This window comes from Struthio camelus, chromosome 4, assembly GCF_040807025.1.
Source record: "Struthio camelus isolate bStrCam1 chromosome 4, bStrCam1.hap1, whole genome shotgun sequence".
Lineage (NCBI taxonomy): Eukaryota > Metazoa > Chordata > Aves > Struthioniformes > Struthionidae > Struthio > Struthio camelus.
In genome coordinates this window covers 35,336,341-35,354,896 of record NC_090945.1, presented here as the reverse complement: position 1 = coordinate 35,354,896, position 18,556 = coordinate 35,336,341, and the positions used below count along the sequence as shown (strand labels likewise).

At 35.4% G+C, this 18,556-nt stretch overlaps 1 protein-coding gene across 5 annotated transcripts in view; it reads left to right on the top strand.

The window, feature by feature from the left end:
* TTC29 (tetratricopeptide repeat domain 29) overlaps window positions 1–18,556 on the top strand; it is a 219,937-nt gene that overhangs the window by 97,376 nt on the left and 104,005 nt on the right. For all 5 annotated transcript variants that reach the window (XM_068942226.1, XM_068942225.1, XM_068942223.1 and 2 more), the window contains one exon: window positions 8,861–9,084. In XM_068942226.1, the coding sequence (XP_068798327.1) occupies window positions 8,861–9,084 (224 nt within the window). The remainder of the gene's footprint in view (window positions 1–8,860; window positions 9,085–18,556) is intronic.

The window sequence follows — 18,556 nt, the reverse complement described above, 5'->3', positions numbered from 1 at the left end:
ACTTGTTGCTTTGGACATGCATAATAATATTCATTTAGGTTTGGGAATTTTGTGTCATAAGATGGGTTTTGATCACTTTTGTGTTGTGCATCCCCTACAAAATTCATTAGGAGGCAAAGGTATATGAAGCGAAGATCCCAAGGGATGGGGGTGCTGCTAAGGGTAAGGGCTGGGAAAACTAAGTTGTTAGTGTGAGGTTAAGGCAAAGAAGGAGGAGGGGCAACTGCTATTATAAGAAAGCTTGCAAATGGCAATTTAAGATCCTGATCAGTTAATGTGTAGATGTGTAGATTCTGCTTTCCTCTTGCATATCACCCCTTAACGGGCTTGGCTGTAGCGATGCATAGGTTCAAGCTGCTTCCATTTCTTCTATGCACAACAGAAGGAGAGAGGAAAGCTCCAGGGAGCTAAAGAAGGACATAGCTGTGAAAGAGAGCACGAAGTCAGCTGCTCTTTCACTTCCATATTCAGGTCTTAGAAAGACTTAGCTGTTCTTGCTGATGACAGTCTTTGGATGTGGCCTATAACATGAACAGCTGATGACCCTCTTTGGATTGGGAACTGGTGGAAACTTGTGTCAACTCATGTACATTTCACAAGGATATTTTTTCATTTTTAAAGATCAGAAACTATGGAAAAGGGAAATTCAAAAACAAAAAAGTATCCTTTCATAATGAAAGAAATTTTAAATTAAGGCTCTCTGTCCCCAAACTCCCTGCTGATGTGATACTTGTGGAGAGGGAAATGGCACAAGTTACTTATTGAGCTGGTTGATAAATTTTAAATTTCTTTGCTATTGCTTTCACAATATTATTTAAATATGTATTTTTTCTGTCTGAATAATTCCTAACAATCTTACTTGTCATGATCAGGATTCAATGTTTATTCAACAACTTTCAAAAAGGGACTTTAGTACTTAGAGGCACACATTATTTTTGGTCAATGCATGATCTGTGTGAATTTCAGGTCTGGTAAACATATGATTTCGTGTAATTAGGCAGTGATCTAAAGAACAGAACTGTGTGGGAAATGAATGGTTTGCCTTTCCTGAAGAAAATTCTCTGTGCATTTGTGTAATGTGAAAGGTTTTTTTTCTTGAAAAGGTTTAAAAAAAAAAAGTTCTAATCAACTTCTGTACATTATGTAGAACTTCATTTTCTAAACTCTGCAAAAGAAAGTTTCATATTTAATGGGAAATCATGAATTATTCCATTTATTATCTACTTCCTCCTTTCAAAGACATGATCTGGATAAAAGGCGGGGTGAATAATTTCAAAAAATACAATACATTTTTAATGGGAAGGTGCAAACTACAGATTCTCATGACTATTAGCAAGTATAGAGGAAACAGAATTTTACTTGCAAAAACTCATCAAACTCTTGCAAAGATAAAATACATGACATACTTTAATAAAGAAGAACACAGTGAGCTGAAGTTTTTCTTTTTTATGTAACTTGTTGTTTTTACTAAGTTTGGTCTTACAGTTTTCTAGTGCTTTCGTTTCTCTATAGTTCAACAATATTTAGTACTGAAGATAATGTACAAGCTGTACACAACTGACTTCTGTTTTTAAAACAATCCACAAAGGTGAAGCATCTTCAACATACAAAAAGAGTCTGAAATAAAGAAAGTCTAATTTGCTTGTACAATCATGACTTGCTAGTAATTCTCACAGTGAATCTTTTTAAACTGTGTAAAAACCTCTCTTTTCTTTTCCTTCTAGTTAATAGAATAATAATATCATAGCGATAATATGATAATAAATGCATAGCCTTGTATAGTGCTCTATGTTAATCCATAGCATCAGCTTGAGAAGATACAGTAAGTCAATAACTATCATTATTATTTTGTAACGTAATTTTACACACCGAAAGAAACATGCAGAGAAACTTAATCACTTGTCCAATATCGTGTAAGTCAAAGGAAAAGGGTATCAAACTGCAAAGTTCCTGGCTCTTAGTTCACTAGAGCAACTCTGAAATAAAGGGAAAAAGTTAAGAAATACTTCGCTTTTGATAAATAGTCCATAAAAATGTAGGTGGAATTACTTTTTGTTAATGAACATAATTAATTTAGAAAGAAAAGCAGATTAATGAAGATAATGTTTTTTTCCAGTTATGCTTAAAATAGTAGGTAGTGATCACAACTATTTGTGCACTGTTGTATAAAGAACATTTTTATGAGTGTAGCACTTTTATCTTTATTTTTAAAGCTTTCATAGCATTTACGTTTAGGAACAGAATGTGCCAAAAGTTCATTTCTAAATTTATATTTCCATTTTCTGTATTAATGGCTATTCTTAATTATTCCAGTACTTACATTCATTTTAAGTGACATCCTTTGATGTTTATAATTGATTAATTTTTCATTTTATGTAGTATTAAAGTGGCAGCGTAGCTTTGAACAAAAGGAAGAGAGCAAAATATGTGTTCATTGCAGGATCTTACTGACAGGTTATGCATCTGCTTTTGATTGCATGATTTAGGTAAATGTGTTGTTTGATTACAACTGTAGACTCTAAGACAGCAGATGAAAAATACTGCCTTACTTCTGATGACAGTTATTGTACCTATATATTGGTGAAGTATATGGTATAAACAGCCTATATATTTTCTGATACAACTTATTTTCAGCTTTTCATTAATAGTTCTCAATAGATAGGTCCATAAACAATTTCATACTTAATCTAAATTACTATCAAAGTAATTCTGGGGAGATGTTTTTCCCTCTAATTATATGTACAAGTTCAAATGCAATATTTTTTCTTTATTACTTAGAGTATGAAGCCCTCATTTGAGGGTTTGGTTGAAGGAAACTTATGCTTTTTATAGTAGGAAATTAGGTATTTCAGGTTTATATTTTGGAATCAGAACACACGTGCACGCTCCCACAATCACTGAATTCTCAGTCTTTGTAATCAAAAATTCTGATGTGTAATCTGTCTATTACTACTTAATAGCATTTACTGTACTTTCACATCTTTCATTTAATGAGATTACTATATTCTGCAATTTAATATATTACTATCCAGTAAATATTTCATTAAAAGAAAAGTATTTAAGCAGACAGTCTTTAAAGTAGGATTAAAGGGGGCAGTGCCCTGAATCAAATAGCTTTGTATCAGTTGCAGTATGTGGTGAAAATATGCTGAGTACACTGGCCCGGTGAGGGCTTGACTCACCAAACTACTTATGTAAAAGTATATGCGTTTTTCCCACTGAACTCAGATACTCAGACTACTCAGATACGTCTTCAGATTAGGTGTGAACCTAATTTTGGTGGTTTGTAGCCTAACACATGATGATATGTATTGCAACAGTGCAAGTACATGGTTTTATACCACTGTGACCTGGCTCGTTGCATCACTGAATGGCAAAGAGATGGAACCTTTCAGCTTTTGTTATATAAATATATACATATTTAGTCCATTAGACTATATATTGCTATAATAGTCCTATTTTATGGTTGCATACCTAGCTTGCAGCTAAGTATTTGCATAAGTGCTTTTCATCTTCAGCAATGCCCTGCAAAAGTGTAAACTTTATTTTAGATCTTGGTCATTAACAGTGTTACAAAATCATTTGTTTTGGGGCACTAGCTATAACTAAATAATAATTTTCCTCTTTTTATTCTTACAGGCAGCAGCCTGAATGTTTTAACCCTTGCAGAATGCTTGGCTTTGCAATGTTTTGTGTAATATGTTTGTTTTTACTTAGTGCATATACTTTTCAAATTTTAGCGAGGCAGTTTTGATGTCTCCTTGTTTATACTGTGTGTGTTTCTGCATAGGCTGAGTTCAAACTAGCTTAGTATGCACAACTGCATGTAATTTTAATTTTCTTGTAGTTTTGCAAACAGTAAATACAGTATTTATATAAATAAACTCAGGCAAAAAGTTTTGTTTTTGTTTTTGGGTTTTTTTTGGCCTAATTTTGTGATCCTAATCTGAGGCGTTTATATCAGACATTGACTTGTCAACTATAGAAGGGAATCCCAAGTGAATGAAACCTATTTGAATACAGTTTTTAAGGATTATATTTGGTGTAGTAATTATTTTACACTGCAAGTACACTGGAAGTACACTGTTATATTTTGTTTTGCATCACTGCTTGCTCCGTGCCATTTTGAGCCTTACAAATGGGATTGATACCAGGCAAAAAAAATCTAAAGATAGGAACCCTGATATGAAAAACAAACAAACAAACAAAAAAAAAAACTCAGCTGAAAATGGTAACCTTGTGCACTGATTTTGCGGGTCTGCAATTGACTACACCAGGGTATTGCGGTATATATATTAGGCTCATGGCAAGTAATTCTGCTATGATATATTGATTTTTTTTTTGATTTTTTTTTTTTTTAGTAGTAGTGTAAGTCTTTTAGCTTAATCTTTTTTTCTTTCCTCCCTTTCAATGTAAAGGGTAGAATGCAAATAGCCTTGTTGCACAGGATTTGAAGTTAAAAGGAATGTGGGATGGTACTGTCCTGATCTCCAAGCTTTGCTTAAGATTCTTGTAAAACTACAATGCAATAGCATAGCAAGTTTCCTGGGTTTGCAACAATAGTGTGATCAGTAAAGATTAGTATTTCTGATTTTTACAGCAGTGAAAAAAGATTAGAATCACATTGCTATGCTTAAGTCAGATTCCTCAGTATGACTGGAGGTGTTCTTAGAATAATAAAAGAAATCTGTATAAGAAAATTATATAAGTAGCTGTGTAGTGTAAGAAAAGTAAAATGCCTGTAGCGATATCCTGGTATACTTGAAGTACCTCATATGTTAACAGTAGCAGTGCTTTTTCAAGCTCACAGATCCACGTTCGGTAGCTGCTTCCACCAGTGTAGTATTAAACTCTACATGAAAATCATCTTTATGATGCCACTAAAATGGTAACTTTAGATTTTAGTGGTTATTTATTTTTTACTGAAAAATGTTCTGATCTCTTCCTCACACATGAACATAAATGCACACACAGTTTTTCATCACCTTGTACTATAAAATACTGTGTAAAACTAGTTGCTGATGCGTTATGCCAAGTGCATAATTTCCAACTAGATCCACTAAGTGGACCTCATTGTCAGTGTTTTAGTAAGCCTATGTGAACAAACATCTAGTAACATAAACTGGCTTTCAGTAATGACAGAGGTGAGTGTACAGTCAGATGAACAGCAGACTCTTAGCATCATCTATATTTGTGTTATGAATTATGTCCTTCATCTGTTGAATTTTATGGATTTAAAAAACCCTTAAATCCACCGTTTTAAGTTAAGAGCAGATGAATCAATCTCTTTGCTTTGAGCATAATGTTAAATACATAGATATGCCCCATATTTTACTAAAAAATAATTTGTTTAAAAATATATCTAAAATCTGTTTTTTCCAAACATGCACATACGATCACTCAAAAGGGAAAGAAGACTTCAGGTTTATCTTCACATCGCTATTCAATTTTGAAATTAAGCCCAGGTAACGTTTCCAAACCACCAGCTCGTTCTACTTGGGCTGGCACAAGTGCTTGCCCAGCCGGGCCTGCCGCGGTGGTGGGGTCGGTGCCGCGTTTCTGTGGCGCTGGGCGCGGAGAGCCCGAGTCGCTCCCAGGGCGTGCACTGCAGTCCCGGTGCTTCGCTGCGCGTCCTGGCCGCGGTGCGCACAGTGAACGCCATCGGTGCTGGTGCCTTTCTTTGTTCTGCAGCCGTGTCTTGTTGCGCTGACAGCGGCACGATTAGCATGTTCTGAGTGCAGTTTTCCAGATTTCCAGTAGATGCCCCCAGAGACCATTAAACCTTTTGAAAGTCTCCACTTTAACTGAATAAAAGGCCAGGCTTTTTCCATTTTGCTTCTCGCAGTAACCTAATTGTTCAAAGGAATCCTAAAATTGGCATGGACACAATATAAAAAAATAAACTTAATGGTTTCCTAGTATGTCATAATTATTCTGTTAGGCAGTAAGGTTCAAAAGGTTTAGCATAAACTAGTTTATTAATGTTGTAGAAACATAGAGTACAAGTTAACTTTTAAAAAAAAAAATTTATGTGCATTTAATTAGATATCAGTTTTTGATATTAGGAATAAAATAATATTCAGTTATATAAAACATGAGCCATTCCATTTAATCTCTCCTTACATATTGCATGGTGTTATAAAGACGCAATATGCGAAGACAGTCATTTTGAACAGTTATAGTTTATTTGAAGATATAATAAAAAGTTTACTTCTGTCACCTACACTACTATTCTTTTCAAAAGCACTATGTGTTGGAAAAATAGTGCTGGCAATTTCATCCAGAACCACTTTGATAACTGAAGCAATTTCAGAATTTGTTGCAGTGTCAAGCTCTTAGGTGACACTAATATCATTCATCCCCATAATATCATTCATTTCTATCCCTATTTTATCCTTCATGTATGATCAGTCACTTACAGCTGATACATAACAGTAACTTAAGGACACGAACATGTTATTTTCCTCTTCATGTATTTTCTATTTTTAGAAATTACTTTGTGAAATAAATAAGAAGAATAAAGGCAAAAGTTATCTCTAAAATTTGAATGCTTCTGCGCTAGACAGCTTGTTTGTTTATTTGTTATAAACACAGTTATCTTTGCCTGAGAAAAAGATGTGGTCTGTGCTATATGATTATTTCAACATTACTTCAATTTCTTTGTTAGCTGACACGGTGGGCTTTTATTAAAACAATGGTGAAAAACAGATTTGTAAAAACTGACTTGTTTTCCTGTATGTAAATGTATTGGTTTGTTTATTAACATTATTACGCTGTTTGTGGGGAAACGTGCTTTGACTTCAAGTAAAATGCATTGATCTGCAGCAAATAATATGTTACATGGGCACAACTTTTCTGTTTGTATAAATATTGGTACTGTGCTCAGCTTGTATGCGGTGTTAAAGATTATCTAAATGGCATTTTGATTAGTCACTTTTATGATGTTTTAGCTGTACTTTCTTTCTTTCTTCTAATATATCTACTCATCTAATACATGTACACAAACATATAAATACATATACCACATTATATGAATAAATAAATTTGTATCTGTATCTATGTCAACTATACAGATTGTGATTCTACTGCTTTGGGTTTCATTACTGTAGGTTTCAGTTTCAAGTCTGTGGAAGTTGGTAGAAATTTTTTACCTTCATTCTTCAACTTTCTTTTAGTTAGATGGAAATGTAAAAAAAGAGAAAAGAAAGAGTAGAGAATACATTGCAATGTATTAACATAATATCTGCACAGTATTTTGAAGCTGTAAATCTTGAATCTGATATATTCCAATTTTAGCATATTCTGACAAATTAAATTTTAAATGTTTAAAGGTATTCTCATTTACTTTTAGAAAAGAAATGTTGCGAATGTTTTCTGGCACAGAACGGTTATATGTTTTCCCTTCCATGCATGTATAATGTGTGCTTTTCGATCTTGAAAAGCACCTATTTATATATTAAAAATAAATTCAGTACTGTTTAGCTTAAATCCTGTCATGTATCTTTTAGCATTGTGTAATATTTGTCTCTTCAGCTTTGCAATTTAAATGTAAGAAAAATACGTATGCAGGATTAATCTGCATCTGAGTAATAATTAGTGGATTTTATTTTAATGGTATTAAATATGAAATAAACAGCACAGCTTATTAACTTATTAAATATCATGTTCCTGTTTATTCCATGGACATCTAGCTAAGAAGTTGTTTACACCATTTCCATTCTTATTACAACTGTTAAAGAACTGCAGTAGCTCTTTTTAACCCAGAAGTATTCGTCTCATTAGGCTATTGTTTACTATGAGGCTCATATGCATTTATTTTATGTGCTATAAATCTCAGTTTTCAGAATTCTGTATTTCTTTTAAAGACTTTGAGAATTGGCATGTAAATTCGTTTTAATTCAAACAGACAGTTTTGGAAATAGTTTGGAAACTTAAATCAAAATTACAAAATAAAATTAGCACATCTAGGTCCTTATCATTTTACTGGAGCAAAGGTTTGTTTTCTCACACTAGACACCTACTTGTGCAAACCTTTACATACATGCATTAGGGTTGAAAGCAGTGCTACTGGACTTGTAGCTTGTTCCAGGATGGGGTGCAGTGGTTGTTTCATGCTACGTGAAAGAAATATTTGCGTTATTTCTGTAAATAGTGCCTCAAAAGATCTATTACCTCTTGAGAATATTTAATCATGCATCTTTTTGATATATATTTCTCATCAGTGTTTATGAATGGTATAATGTTGATATAAATTCATCATTGTAGCTTTGTGGAAATATCACTTGATTTTTAAAATCAGGGAGAATCATCAAACTTCTGTATCAGTATACCATTCCCAGCTGAAGTTATATGTTAAACAGAAGCAAAATAATACGTAATGATTATGTTTCTGGCATAGCATTTGTTTGACATTTTAAACCAACCCATCGTAGTAACCTCCAGCAAAACTATTTAACATATACATTGTTTTGACATGCAGAATGTGCTTCATTTTTCCCTGTACACTGTTTTAAAGCAAACTAAGAGTTTATTGTTTCCATGAACTAATGTAAACATCTCTTTTTCCCATCAGTCAGCCTCTTTGGCCAGTGGCAGCTGAAGAATACCAATATATTTTTAACATATTTGCAATATATATTTGGGTATTTATTCACTGTTGTTATATTTACTTCCGTAGGGTGGGACCTCCTTAATCATATATTAACAGAATGTTTTTTGAGTAGGGGAGAAAATATCCCTTCCCCACTGGTGAGCTGCAGAGGTCTCTTCTTGAAAACTGTTTTAGTATCTGTACTTATTTAGTAAGGTGGAGAACAGAATACAGGTTTAAAGGATTAAAATCCACCTTTCTTATTCCCAGTTGGAGGAATTCATACAAGAAGAACATCTGCATAGACATGCTGCGACAGGGTTATCACAAGTCCTTCTCCGAGCTCTTCACTCTGATACAGAAGTGGAATGCCTTGAGGGAGGCTGCAGGGCCTGGGTCAGCCATATGGCAGCAGAAGTCCCTGGAGGAACAGCCTGATAAGCTGGATCAGCTTTACCACTTCCTGACCAGGGCTGAGGCAGCCCAGCGAGCAGGTAAATGGGGGGATTGTGGGTAGCTGAGCAGCGGGAGCCGCAGCCGTGAATGCCTGGGGGAAGCTTCCAAATTGTTTCATGTATGAATTTGAAACGTTACTGCATCTTAGCACATTTCAGCCTTAGTCAACTAAGCTGTATTTATAGAATAAATGATTAGGAACTGCGGATACCAGGAGAGGTTCTGTGAAATAAAAGAGGGAAAATATCCAGAGTGCGTTATGATACCATCAGACATGTTTGGTATGTTTGTAGCTTTGAAAACATCTCAGTTATTTTTCTTACAATTTCATTATTTATTATCTTTCTTTCTCTGTTGATTTGAATAGGTGACATATTGTTTCATGCAGAAATAGTTCTATAATTCTGATTTTATTAAATACCCTATCTGCTAACTGTATTTGAATTTGTGACTGACTTTAAAAGGTTTATGAACATGTCACATAAAACGTGGCACAGAGAAGTAACATGCCACCAGTGAGTTACTAGATATTAGTGAAGACCTACTCCAAATTTTTTCTGCTAGGTACTGATTACTAAGCTCTCATATTTATCATTTCCTTTTGCAATAAATAGTAACGTAACTTATTCTGTCTTTCTCCTTTGGAGTAATTGTAGGAATGGAAGCAGATAAAACTCCTACTACAAACCTGTTTCGTAGCAGAGCAGATTTCATTATATGTGTCTTGTTTCAAGTTACATTTTGATCATGACAAGGAGGGGAATCTAAAGTTAAGCTTGTGAGTTTGGGACCTGAACTTTTTGCCTGAACTTCAGAAACAGAAAACTTCATTTTAACAAAGAATAAAAGAATAACCTTCATCATTTAAAAACTGCTCATTTTAAATGTTTATTCTATACTTGCTGTGAAAGCCATTTGTCTTTAATTCACTGTAATTCTGGACAGAAAGTTTAACCTCTCCATGATAGGAAAGAATCTTTGGATTTTTCTGAACTGCAACTAAAACCTGAATAGAAACCCCTGTAATTCCCAGGAGTACAAGAGAGAAGTTTTGCCCTTGAACTGCCCTAACAGCAGCATATCTGCCAATGCTGTAACATTCAAAAAGTAGTAGATACGCCATATCTTGATGGGCCTGGTTCCTGCAGCTGTCTGAGGAGAGTCTTTTGCCCTTCTTCAGTGCCTCTGGAGAGGCAAGATCTTTTTCAGTGTTCTTAAACTGATGTGAGACAGTAGAGTTGGCGGACATGCTTTCAGAGAGTCAGGGTGCTGCTGACTGTGCAGGTTCTGCTTCTGTGAAAGGAAGAGGCCCTTGCCTCTCCCTGAGTCCAGCAGTTGTTGTGTGCTGGGCTCCAGAAGCCCTTCCTCTCTCACAGAGACCAGATACCGCTAGTCAGCTGACTGATTGTGTCTTTCCTCTATGAGAGTGTCTCCCCCAACTTTGCCTGTTAAAATTGGTTAAAACAGAATAAACTAATGAGACTGTGCCAATAGAGTTGGCCAGTGTTCAAGCAGTGCATCTTCACTGAATTGCTAGATGAGGGTATAGTTTGAGCTTTGATTTTTTTCACCAGTTTCCGTGCTTGAACTATCTGCTATGTGAAGGGGTGGAAGCTAAGTCATGTTGCTGATGTTAGAACTACTAATGCTGTGAGGATAACATATGAATTATTAGTATATTAAATACGAATTCAGTAATTCTGGTAATCCGGTTACTCTCTGATTTTTAATCAAATCACTTGGGGCTCTGGCTTATGATCTCCTGACAACATTAGTTGACAACATTTAAGAGTTATTCAGCAGTATACCTCACCCTTCGGCTGGAACTTATCGCCCTGTAGCAGCCTTACTGACCTGCATTTGCTCCTTAGCCATCACAGTTCAAGTCGAAAGTGGCTTAGAAAGCTAAAAATAATATTTGGGGCTGTGAACTGTGAGAATTTTATGGTATAGTTGATGTTACTAATGCCAGGCTAGCCAGAGAGGGAATCTACCTGTTTCAGGTATGCTGTCCTGAGCCAACAGTCATGGTGAAGAAGACATCTCAGATGTAAAACTATGGAAAAAAACCTTAAGATTTTTAAGTTTTTAGACAGATTTAAACTTCATGAAGGGGATGAGTTTTGAGCCTAAAGTGGTAAGTGGACTGTCCAGGAACGGGCAAGAGAGATGGTAGAACAAAATGTAAGCATTATATTGGTTAACGTGCTATTTGCTGTTTAATGATCATAGCAATTCAAAGATAATCTGCAATTGAAACAAGATTTCAAAAAAGAAAAAATAACTTGTGCTAGATCTAAGTGAAAGTATTATATTTTTAAAATACAATTTCAGTACTTAAGCATAGCTGCATTTTTTTACATTTTCTGTTAATGACAGAAATAAATATATTCCATTGTGATGACTTTTAGGTGATGACTTACCTACAAATGACCACTCTTTTGACTTAAAGTTTGTTGCTATACAAAGTTTGTTTTAACTGGACAGGTTGCATAAGGAGGTGTTTTCTAGTTCAGTGACTTAATTTACTATACCTTTGAAGATCCATGATCAAATAAATATCTCTTTGCTAAACTCTAAGGAGATAGAAGAAATCTCGCCAAAGAATAAAAACCTAGTGTGATTAAAGAAAACTTTATTTTGCCAAGTTTTACGAGTCCTCCATTATCTGATAGTCCATATACTTACTCTGCTATTGAGGAAAATAGTATGTACTGAGACACTGTGTACATACTTTTTATCCCCTAAGTCCCATTTGCAGTGAGGGGGTATAAAAGGCTAAAGAATCCTCTGCTTTCCTGTGGCAAAGCTCAGACGTTTTGTTTGTAAATAACCTGTTAATAACAGTTGCTTGGCATAGGTATAGCCTATAGCAGTAGCAGTATTACTGCTACTGTAGTATTGCAGTATTACAATATAGTAGCAGTATTTCAATAGCAGTATTTCATTACCATTTTACGATGCTTTAAATTCTTCTAGGTCTGGACTCTTTCTGTATTCTTTTGTTTATATTGTTCTTCTGCCTCTTGTAAACTTGATCTATGTTTCTTCTGAACTTATATCATGATCCAGATCTCCAATTTGAGCATAAACCATTTATGTGGCTATTATACTGCCATATGTCACCTGCCTAGGTTTATCTTGACTTCAAGAGTATCGTATCCTCCCAACCGCACTGGTATTTTTGGGTCTTACCCTAATAGGAGCTAGAAATTTGCTTGAGAGCTTTCTTTTTGTTGCAGTCTGTGTGTTCTGAATAAGACTTAAATTTTCTCTATTAATACTTGATTTGAGTGTTTTCTGCTGTTACAGACTTGGTTGCAGTTGGGAAGGTAGAAAAGAATTACAGGCTGCTGAGCAGAGCCACCTCTGACTCAAGTGCCCGGAACATAAATGCACGAAGTGAGGAATATGTTCATAGACTATTCATCTCACAAAAAATTACTTACCCTGTCAGTAAATAACTTTTCCCACTTATTACTCAATATCTCACCAGATATTTTTGCATCATAGGATGTTGTTGTCTTATAGGGAATATAACATAGAGCTGCTGCTCCTAAGTTTACAGTTTTGTAATTGTTACCATAGGACACAGAGAAAGCTAGTATTCATTCATCCCTTCCAGATTTATTGGTGGAATAAGTTAATCTTTTCATTTTTCTGATAGTCTGTAGTTCTAGGACACTACAATGCTGGATATAAATTGTTTACTTGGGCAGAAGCAACGTGGTCCACCGTGGTGTGGAGACTGATATTAAAGAGCAGTGGGGTTTTTTTTGTTTGTTTTTTTTTTGTTTTTTTGCTTCTGGGTTTGAAAATCACGGTATTTTGTTTACTAGCTTTATGCTGGACAGACTGTTTGTCTTTACTTACACCAGCAAATGTTCTCTGTGATTTAATGTTTAGTGGCACAAGCATTTTGACTGAACTCCAAGTCATACAGGAGTCTTTCTTTTAAATCGTCTATTACTAGTATTATTTTGTGTGCAGAGAAAATCTTATTTGTGTCTCTAACCTAATCTTCTTGGCATTGTATTTGAATACCTCCCAAGTATTTAAAAATAGAGGGTTACCATTAATCCTTGCAGCTTCTCAGCAAAATAGCTGATAGACTTATTTTGTCCTAGGTAGAAACCAGCATTATCCTGAAAAACTAGCAGAAATATTGGCAATACTTGTTGACAGCATTCATATTTGGTCTTTTTTGATGCAAATAATTACTCCTTCATCTTGCTTCAGTTGTGAACTAAGCTAATTTGGTCTCAGGGAGTGGGAAGAAGAGGTGACTTTCCTGTTAAAATCTTTATAGTAGCAGGGCTTTTTTAAAGCACAACACAGGACAAATGCCAAAGCAATGCATGTATATAGATCAGCATTTGAGATATGCAGTTATTTCTTGATAGGGTCTGAATATAGCGTTGTCTTTTACTCAGAGAAAATTGTATTTTGAGGCTGTGGAATGGTGAGGATGTGGAATGGATTGTACTTCCCAGAGTATTTTTGCTTAAAGGTATAAATGTCCTTGAAAGCTATAGTAGCGCTGATATGTCATCCTTGCTATCCTTTTGAAGAGCCGTAGCTCGCTAGCCCCTCCCTACTCAGGCTTGTTTTGCAGATGAGCAGGAGAGAGAATCTGAAACTGCAGTCCCGTCCTTCTCCGACACTGTGGGTTGCTAACTGAGTGTCCTTTGGCTGCTGACAACCTGTGAACAAATGATGACATAGATATGCCAGCTGAGTGGAATTCCTCTTGTCCATTTTGTGTCTGAGAGAAGCCCAGACAAAGTTTGGCTAGGTATCTCTGTGTGTTTGGATGAGTCATAGGGAGGAAGTAAAAACAAAGGAAATTCAGCTAAGTATTTTACTTAGCTTATATTTCAGAATTTTTCGACAGCATCCAGTTTAATATGTGCATGGCAGAACAGTTCATTTTAGTGTTAAATTTTTCTATTCCTTGCACAAAAATACTTAGAAGTGAAATCAAAAGCTGTAAGCTGGTATTTGCAGATTTTACCCTATGAATGTGACTCAGTCAGAGTCAGGCACACAGCTCTCTTATTATTTAAAAATGTATTGCTGATATACTTGTTGGGTCTGTGTGCTCTTTAGGCTAAGGTGCTCCTTTGAATCATCTCCAGAAAGTATTGCATAGCTACTTTTAGTTAGTTAGCACTGAACCTATGAAGAAGAACGCTTGATAGTATGCAAATTATACTGTGAAGCATCAGTCTTGTATTTTCAGCTGAGGTCAGCCTCAGTGATCATGTGCTAGATTTGGTGGTTTTCAAAGTAGGGGGCAGCTCTGTCAATATAATTTCAGAAGGGTTTGGGAAGTATTGCTGTTCAGCTATACTGAATCGGAATTGCATATTAAATATGGGTTTGAACCCTGACTGTGACTGTAGAACCCTAACCTATGGTGACTAGCACAGGCCTTGAACCTATGAAGAGCTCATGTGATCAGTGCTTGCTAGGGTGGGCTGGTTTTACCACTGCTTTACTAGCTGAAGGGGATGCAAGGCAAGTCTCAGCTCAAAGGTAGTTAAAGGAAGAGCTCTCTCAGCCAGTGGCTTGACTTTGCTAGAGCAGGAGAGCAAAAAACAGACTGGAAAATTCACATTTCAGTGGCTGCAACCGCATCTAGCAGTGAGCACAACGGTGACAGGTCACTGTGTTCACTGTGCCAAAGTCAGTGCCTGGACCTAATAATTCAGTATGTGCATGCCTTCAAAGGAGCTTATTAGCTGATTGTTGGGGACAGCTGGGGGAAAGTAGGAGTTAAGACCTGGAAGTTGTTGCCTCTCTCAAGTTGCATCTGCTCCTAGTCCCTGATCCCATGTCACCTCGGTGCTGTGCTAAATTGAAAATCTATCCATGTGCTACAGGCTGCTAACCCGTGTTCTAGAGAATGCCAAACACAAAAGTCTTAGAAGAACATGCTAACTTGGCTCTTTTCTAGAGAAGACTTTGGACAGTATGAGTTATCATTTGTTGTTGTCATAAAAGATGACTTTTCAGAAGGCGTATGAAGAAAGCATGAAAATTTGATGTGTTCACACTGAAAAATCTTTGTCTTTCTACTCAGATCCGAGGTACTTAAGGTTGAAAACAGTTTGGCATTTTACAGTCATAAGCTTTTCTGTAAGATTTCAGACTTATGCCTTAGGCTGGACCAGAAACATTGCAATAATCATGTTACCCATGCTATTTTGGAAAACAAATAAGAAAATGGAAAGAATTTGTGCATCAAAAAAGAAAACAGATAAATATGCCAAAACCTATAGGAATATTTGCTTGCAGGAAGTGTAGTTTTATTTATTTGGGGGGGAATGGGAAAAGGAAGACTGTTTTATTTTCTAAGCAGGTATATCCTCCTCTACTTAATATTGTTTCAGAGGAAAAAACATAGCAGCCACTAGAGACCAATGGAGAGGTTTATTAGTTTTGTAATTAGCTTACAAGAAGTGAAGCGATACTGCACTGGAAAGAAGCCAAGCCTTCTCAAAACATAGCCAATTGTAGAACTACCATTGACTTCAACAGAAGTCTTAGAAAATTGTAGTAGTGTGTTTTCATTCCAACAGCTTGGAGTTCCCCTTTAGTGTCCTAAATTACCACTTGAATTGCCTTATATCATTATCGTTACATATCGTTATCCTTACTTGACAAATTTCTCATGACCGTTTCCTCACCATTTTTATATGCGTTATACTTGCACTGAACAGACTCCCTGTATGAACCTAGTACTATTTGGGGCAGAATATTTGCACTCTGTTGTTCTTCCTGCCTCCCTCGTGACTTCTAGGAAACAGTGGCAGTGCCTACCTTTCAGTCCTCCTTTATTGTTCAGGAAGTGACATGAAATTTGACAGTGTCAGCATGCTATCCTGTAACAACCTTTCCTCTGAATTTGTATATATATTAGCTAAGTGAGTTTGGCATTCCAATTCCAAAAAAAACAATGAAAATAAAATATTTTGAAAAGTGCAAGTCAAACAAAATGAAAAAAATCCGTTCTCTGTATTTTATATTCTGTAATAAAAATTACAAAATAAAAAATTCTGCAGCAGAGCATGATCTTTTAATTTAGTTTCTGTTTGAACCTAAAGTAGTTGAAATGGAGAAAATCTTTATGAAATACTTTTGCTTTCAGTTTGGTATTTTGGTGTTGAAAAAATGTTCTGTTGGATAATTGCCTGTGAGGCCTGTTCTCAGCCCTATTTCAGATCTTCAGTGATATTCAAACCCAGAAACTATCAGGCCTCACCATCTGCTCCAACAAGGTCTATTTAGCTGCCATGTTGGGTATCCATCCTCCAGTTCATATTTGCAATGTGTTCTCTCATTCCTGTATCTTAAATATTCTAAAACACCTGAATGAAGCTTCCAGTGTTTTATGAAGTTAATGTAATTTTTGAAAGATTCAAAAATTTTTGAAAGATTTTGAAGAGCAGCATTGGAACCTTTATCTTTCTTAACTTTCTTAATTGTTTCCTGTTTAAAAACAGGAATTTGTATTTTATAACTGCTTGCATGACTCTCACTTTTTTTTCCTGTTCATTCAGTTTCACATGCCAATGCTGTCATTCCCACTCTGATAAGCGGTAGATATAAATGTGGGATTTTTTTGTATCAACTGATAAATAAAAATGCTTTCTGTATATTACCTGTATTCTATTTCAGATGTAGAGAATTTACTTTACAAAAATCAGAAAGGTCAAAGCTGAACTATCTATGACCTACCTATGGGAGATTTTATAGACAAGAGTATTTACCTATTTTAATATTTTTCTTCTCTCGGGGAGATAAAAGTTCACTTTGACTAAATCTGATGATCTGGCTTTACCGCTGTCAGAATAATCTCAGTGAATTCCTAGATTTGTAAATCAAAGAGACTTTGAATCTAGAAGACAATCTGGCTTTTAAAAGTCTGTCTTTGGGGGTTCGTTTTGTTGTGACATCAGCATATCTGGGCAGCCACTGTCCAAGACAATTACAGAGAAATGGTTGTCTTTGTGCACTTCTCATTGTTATTCACTGGTAGGATAGTCATCTGAGGGTCACGTTAAAGTTCATTCAATCAAAGCTGTGGCAGCAAGAATAGTCAGCCTCAGGTCAGTTCCATCTCTTGAGATTTGTAGGGCCCTACCTGAAATCATTTGCATAATTCTATGTAGTACTAGTACGTTGATATCTTCTAGCAAAGATTTTAAAGGCAGCAAATCCATATCTTGTGTTCTTTTCCCAACAACAATCCGATTCCCTTTCCTCTTATTATTGTCTTATGGTAACCATTTGTATGTATCTTCTGATATCTTCTCAGTTCCTTTTCACTTTGATGTAATCAGTTTATAATGTGCATTGTTATCTTACAAAATACTAGTAATCACTATAATTAGTGTTTATATTTCTCTGTCTGTTAATGGGATTATTTGTTTATGTAGTTGGAGTCTTCATGGGAACCTCTGCCTTCCACTTTTGAAATAAGTTTTAGAGCAGTGCTGTCTTGTGGCACAATAGATGTTTAACTTGGGATGAGATAAAACACAGCCATGGATTATTAGCTTTTCTTCACTGAGTAAAGGGATTCTAGGTAATACAAGTCTATATCTAAGTTACATTGGATGAATCTCAACTATATGTCTCATTTATTTATATATGTGTGTGTGTGTGTGTATGCGCACGCATAGATACACAGACAAGTGCTAAGGCCTAACCAGTTCTGTTACTTCCCTTCCAGTATCATCTGCAGAGATTTTCATAAGGTTATTGTACAAAAATAGTCTTAATTTCTAATGTATAAATAAGTTTCATATGGTACATGCTGTTGGATATTCTGAAGAAGAGGTACTTTTTCAGCCTTGAGAGTAACAACAGACATGGAATTCATAGCCATGAAGAATGTTATGCTTAAGAATACATTATGTTTATATATTGTTAATTATTTCTCTTAGAGACAGACTTTTTCTAAACTTCAGCTGATGTTTTGGTGCTGACATTTCAAACCTTAGATGCAAAGGATGAGATGATCATCTCAAAGTAATTTCTAGGGTATTTCTATTTTGGTGATTGTAAAGAGATTGTTACATACTCTCATTTCTTGGAAAGAGTGATACGTTATTTAAAGTACTAGAAATTTATAACACAGACTGGTTTTAAATGACAATTTTACATATTTTAATGGAAGCTGATTAAGGAATTGTTGAAAGGATAGAAAATATGCCATTTGATAGGGGAAAACCTGTAGAGAAGGTAAATAGGAAAGCAAAATAGTAAATAGAAAAGCAAAAGTTAGATAAACAACAAAGAAGTATTGTTTAACAAGGAGAAGAATGAGTTTGCAAATCAAAAGACAAAAACAATGAGTGTTCAAGAACTGGAAAAAAGATATTTCAGCTTGGTTTCAGAAAACTTCAAGCAGAGAAGAATCAGCTAATGTTGTCCAAAATGGCCAAGATCAGATCAAAAATGAAGGAGAAGTAAATACTAGATAAATGTATTGAAGACTGC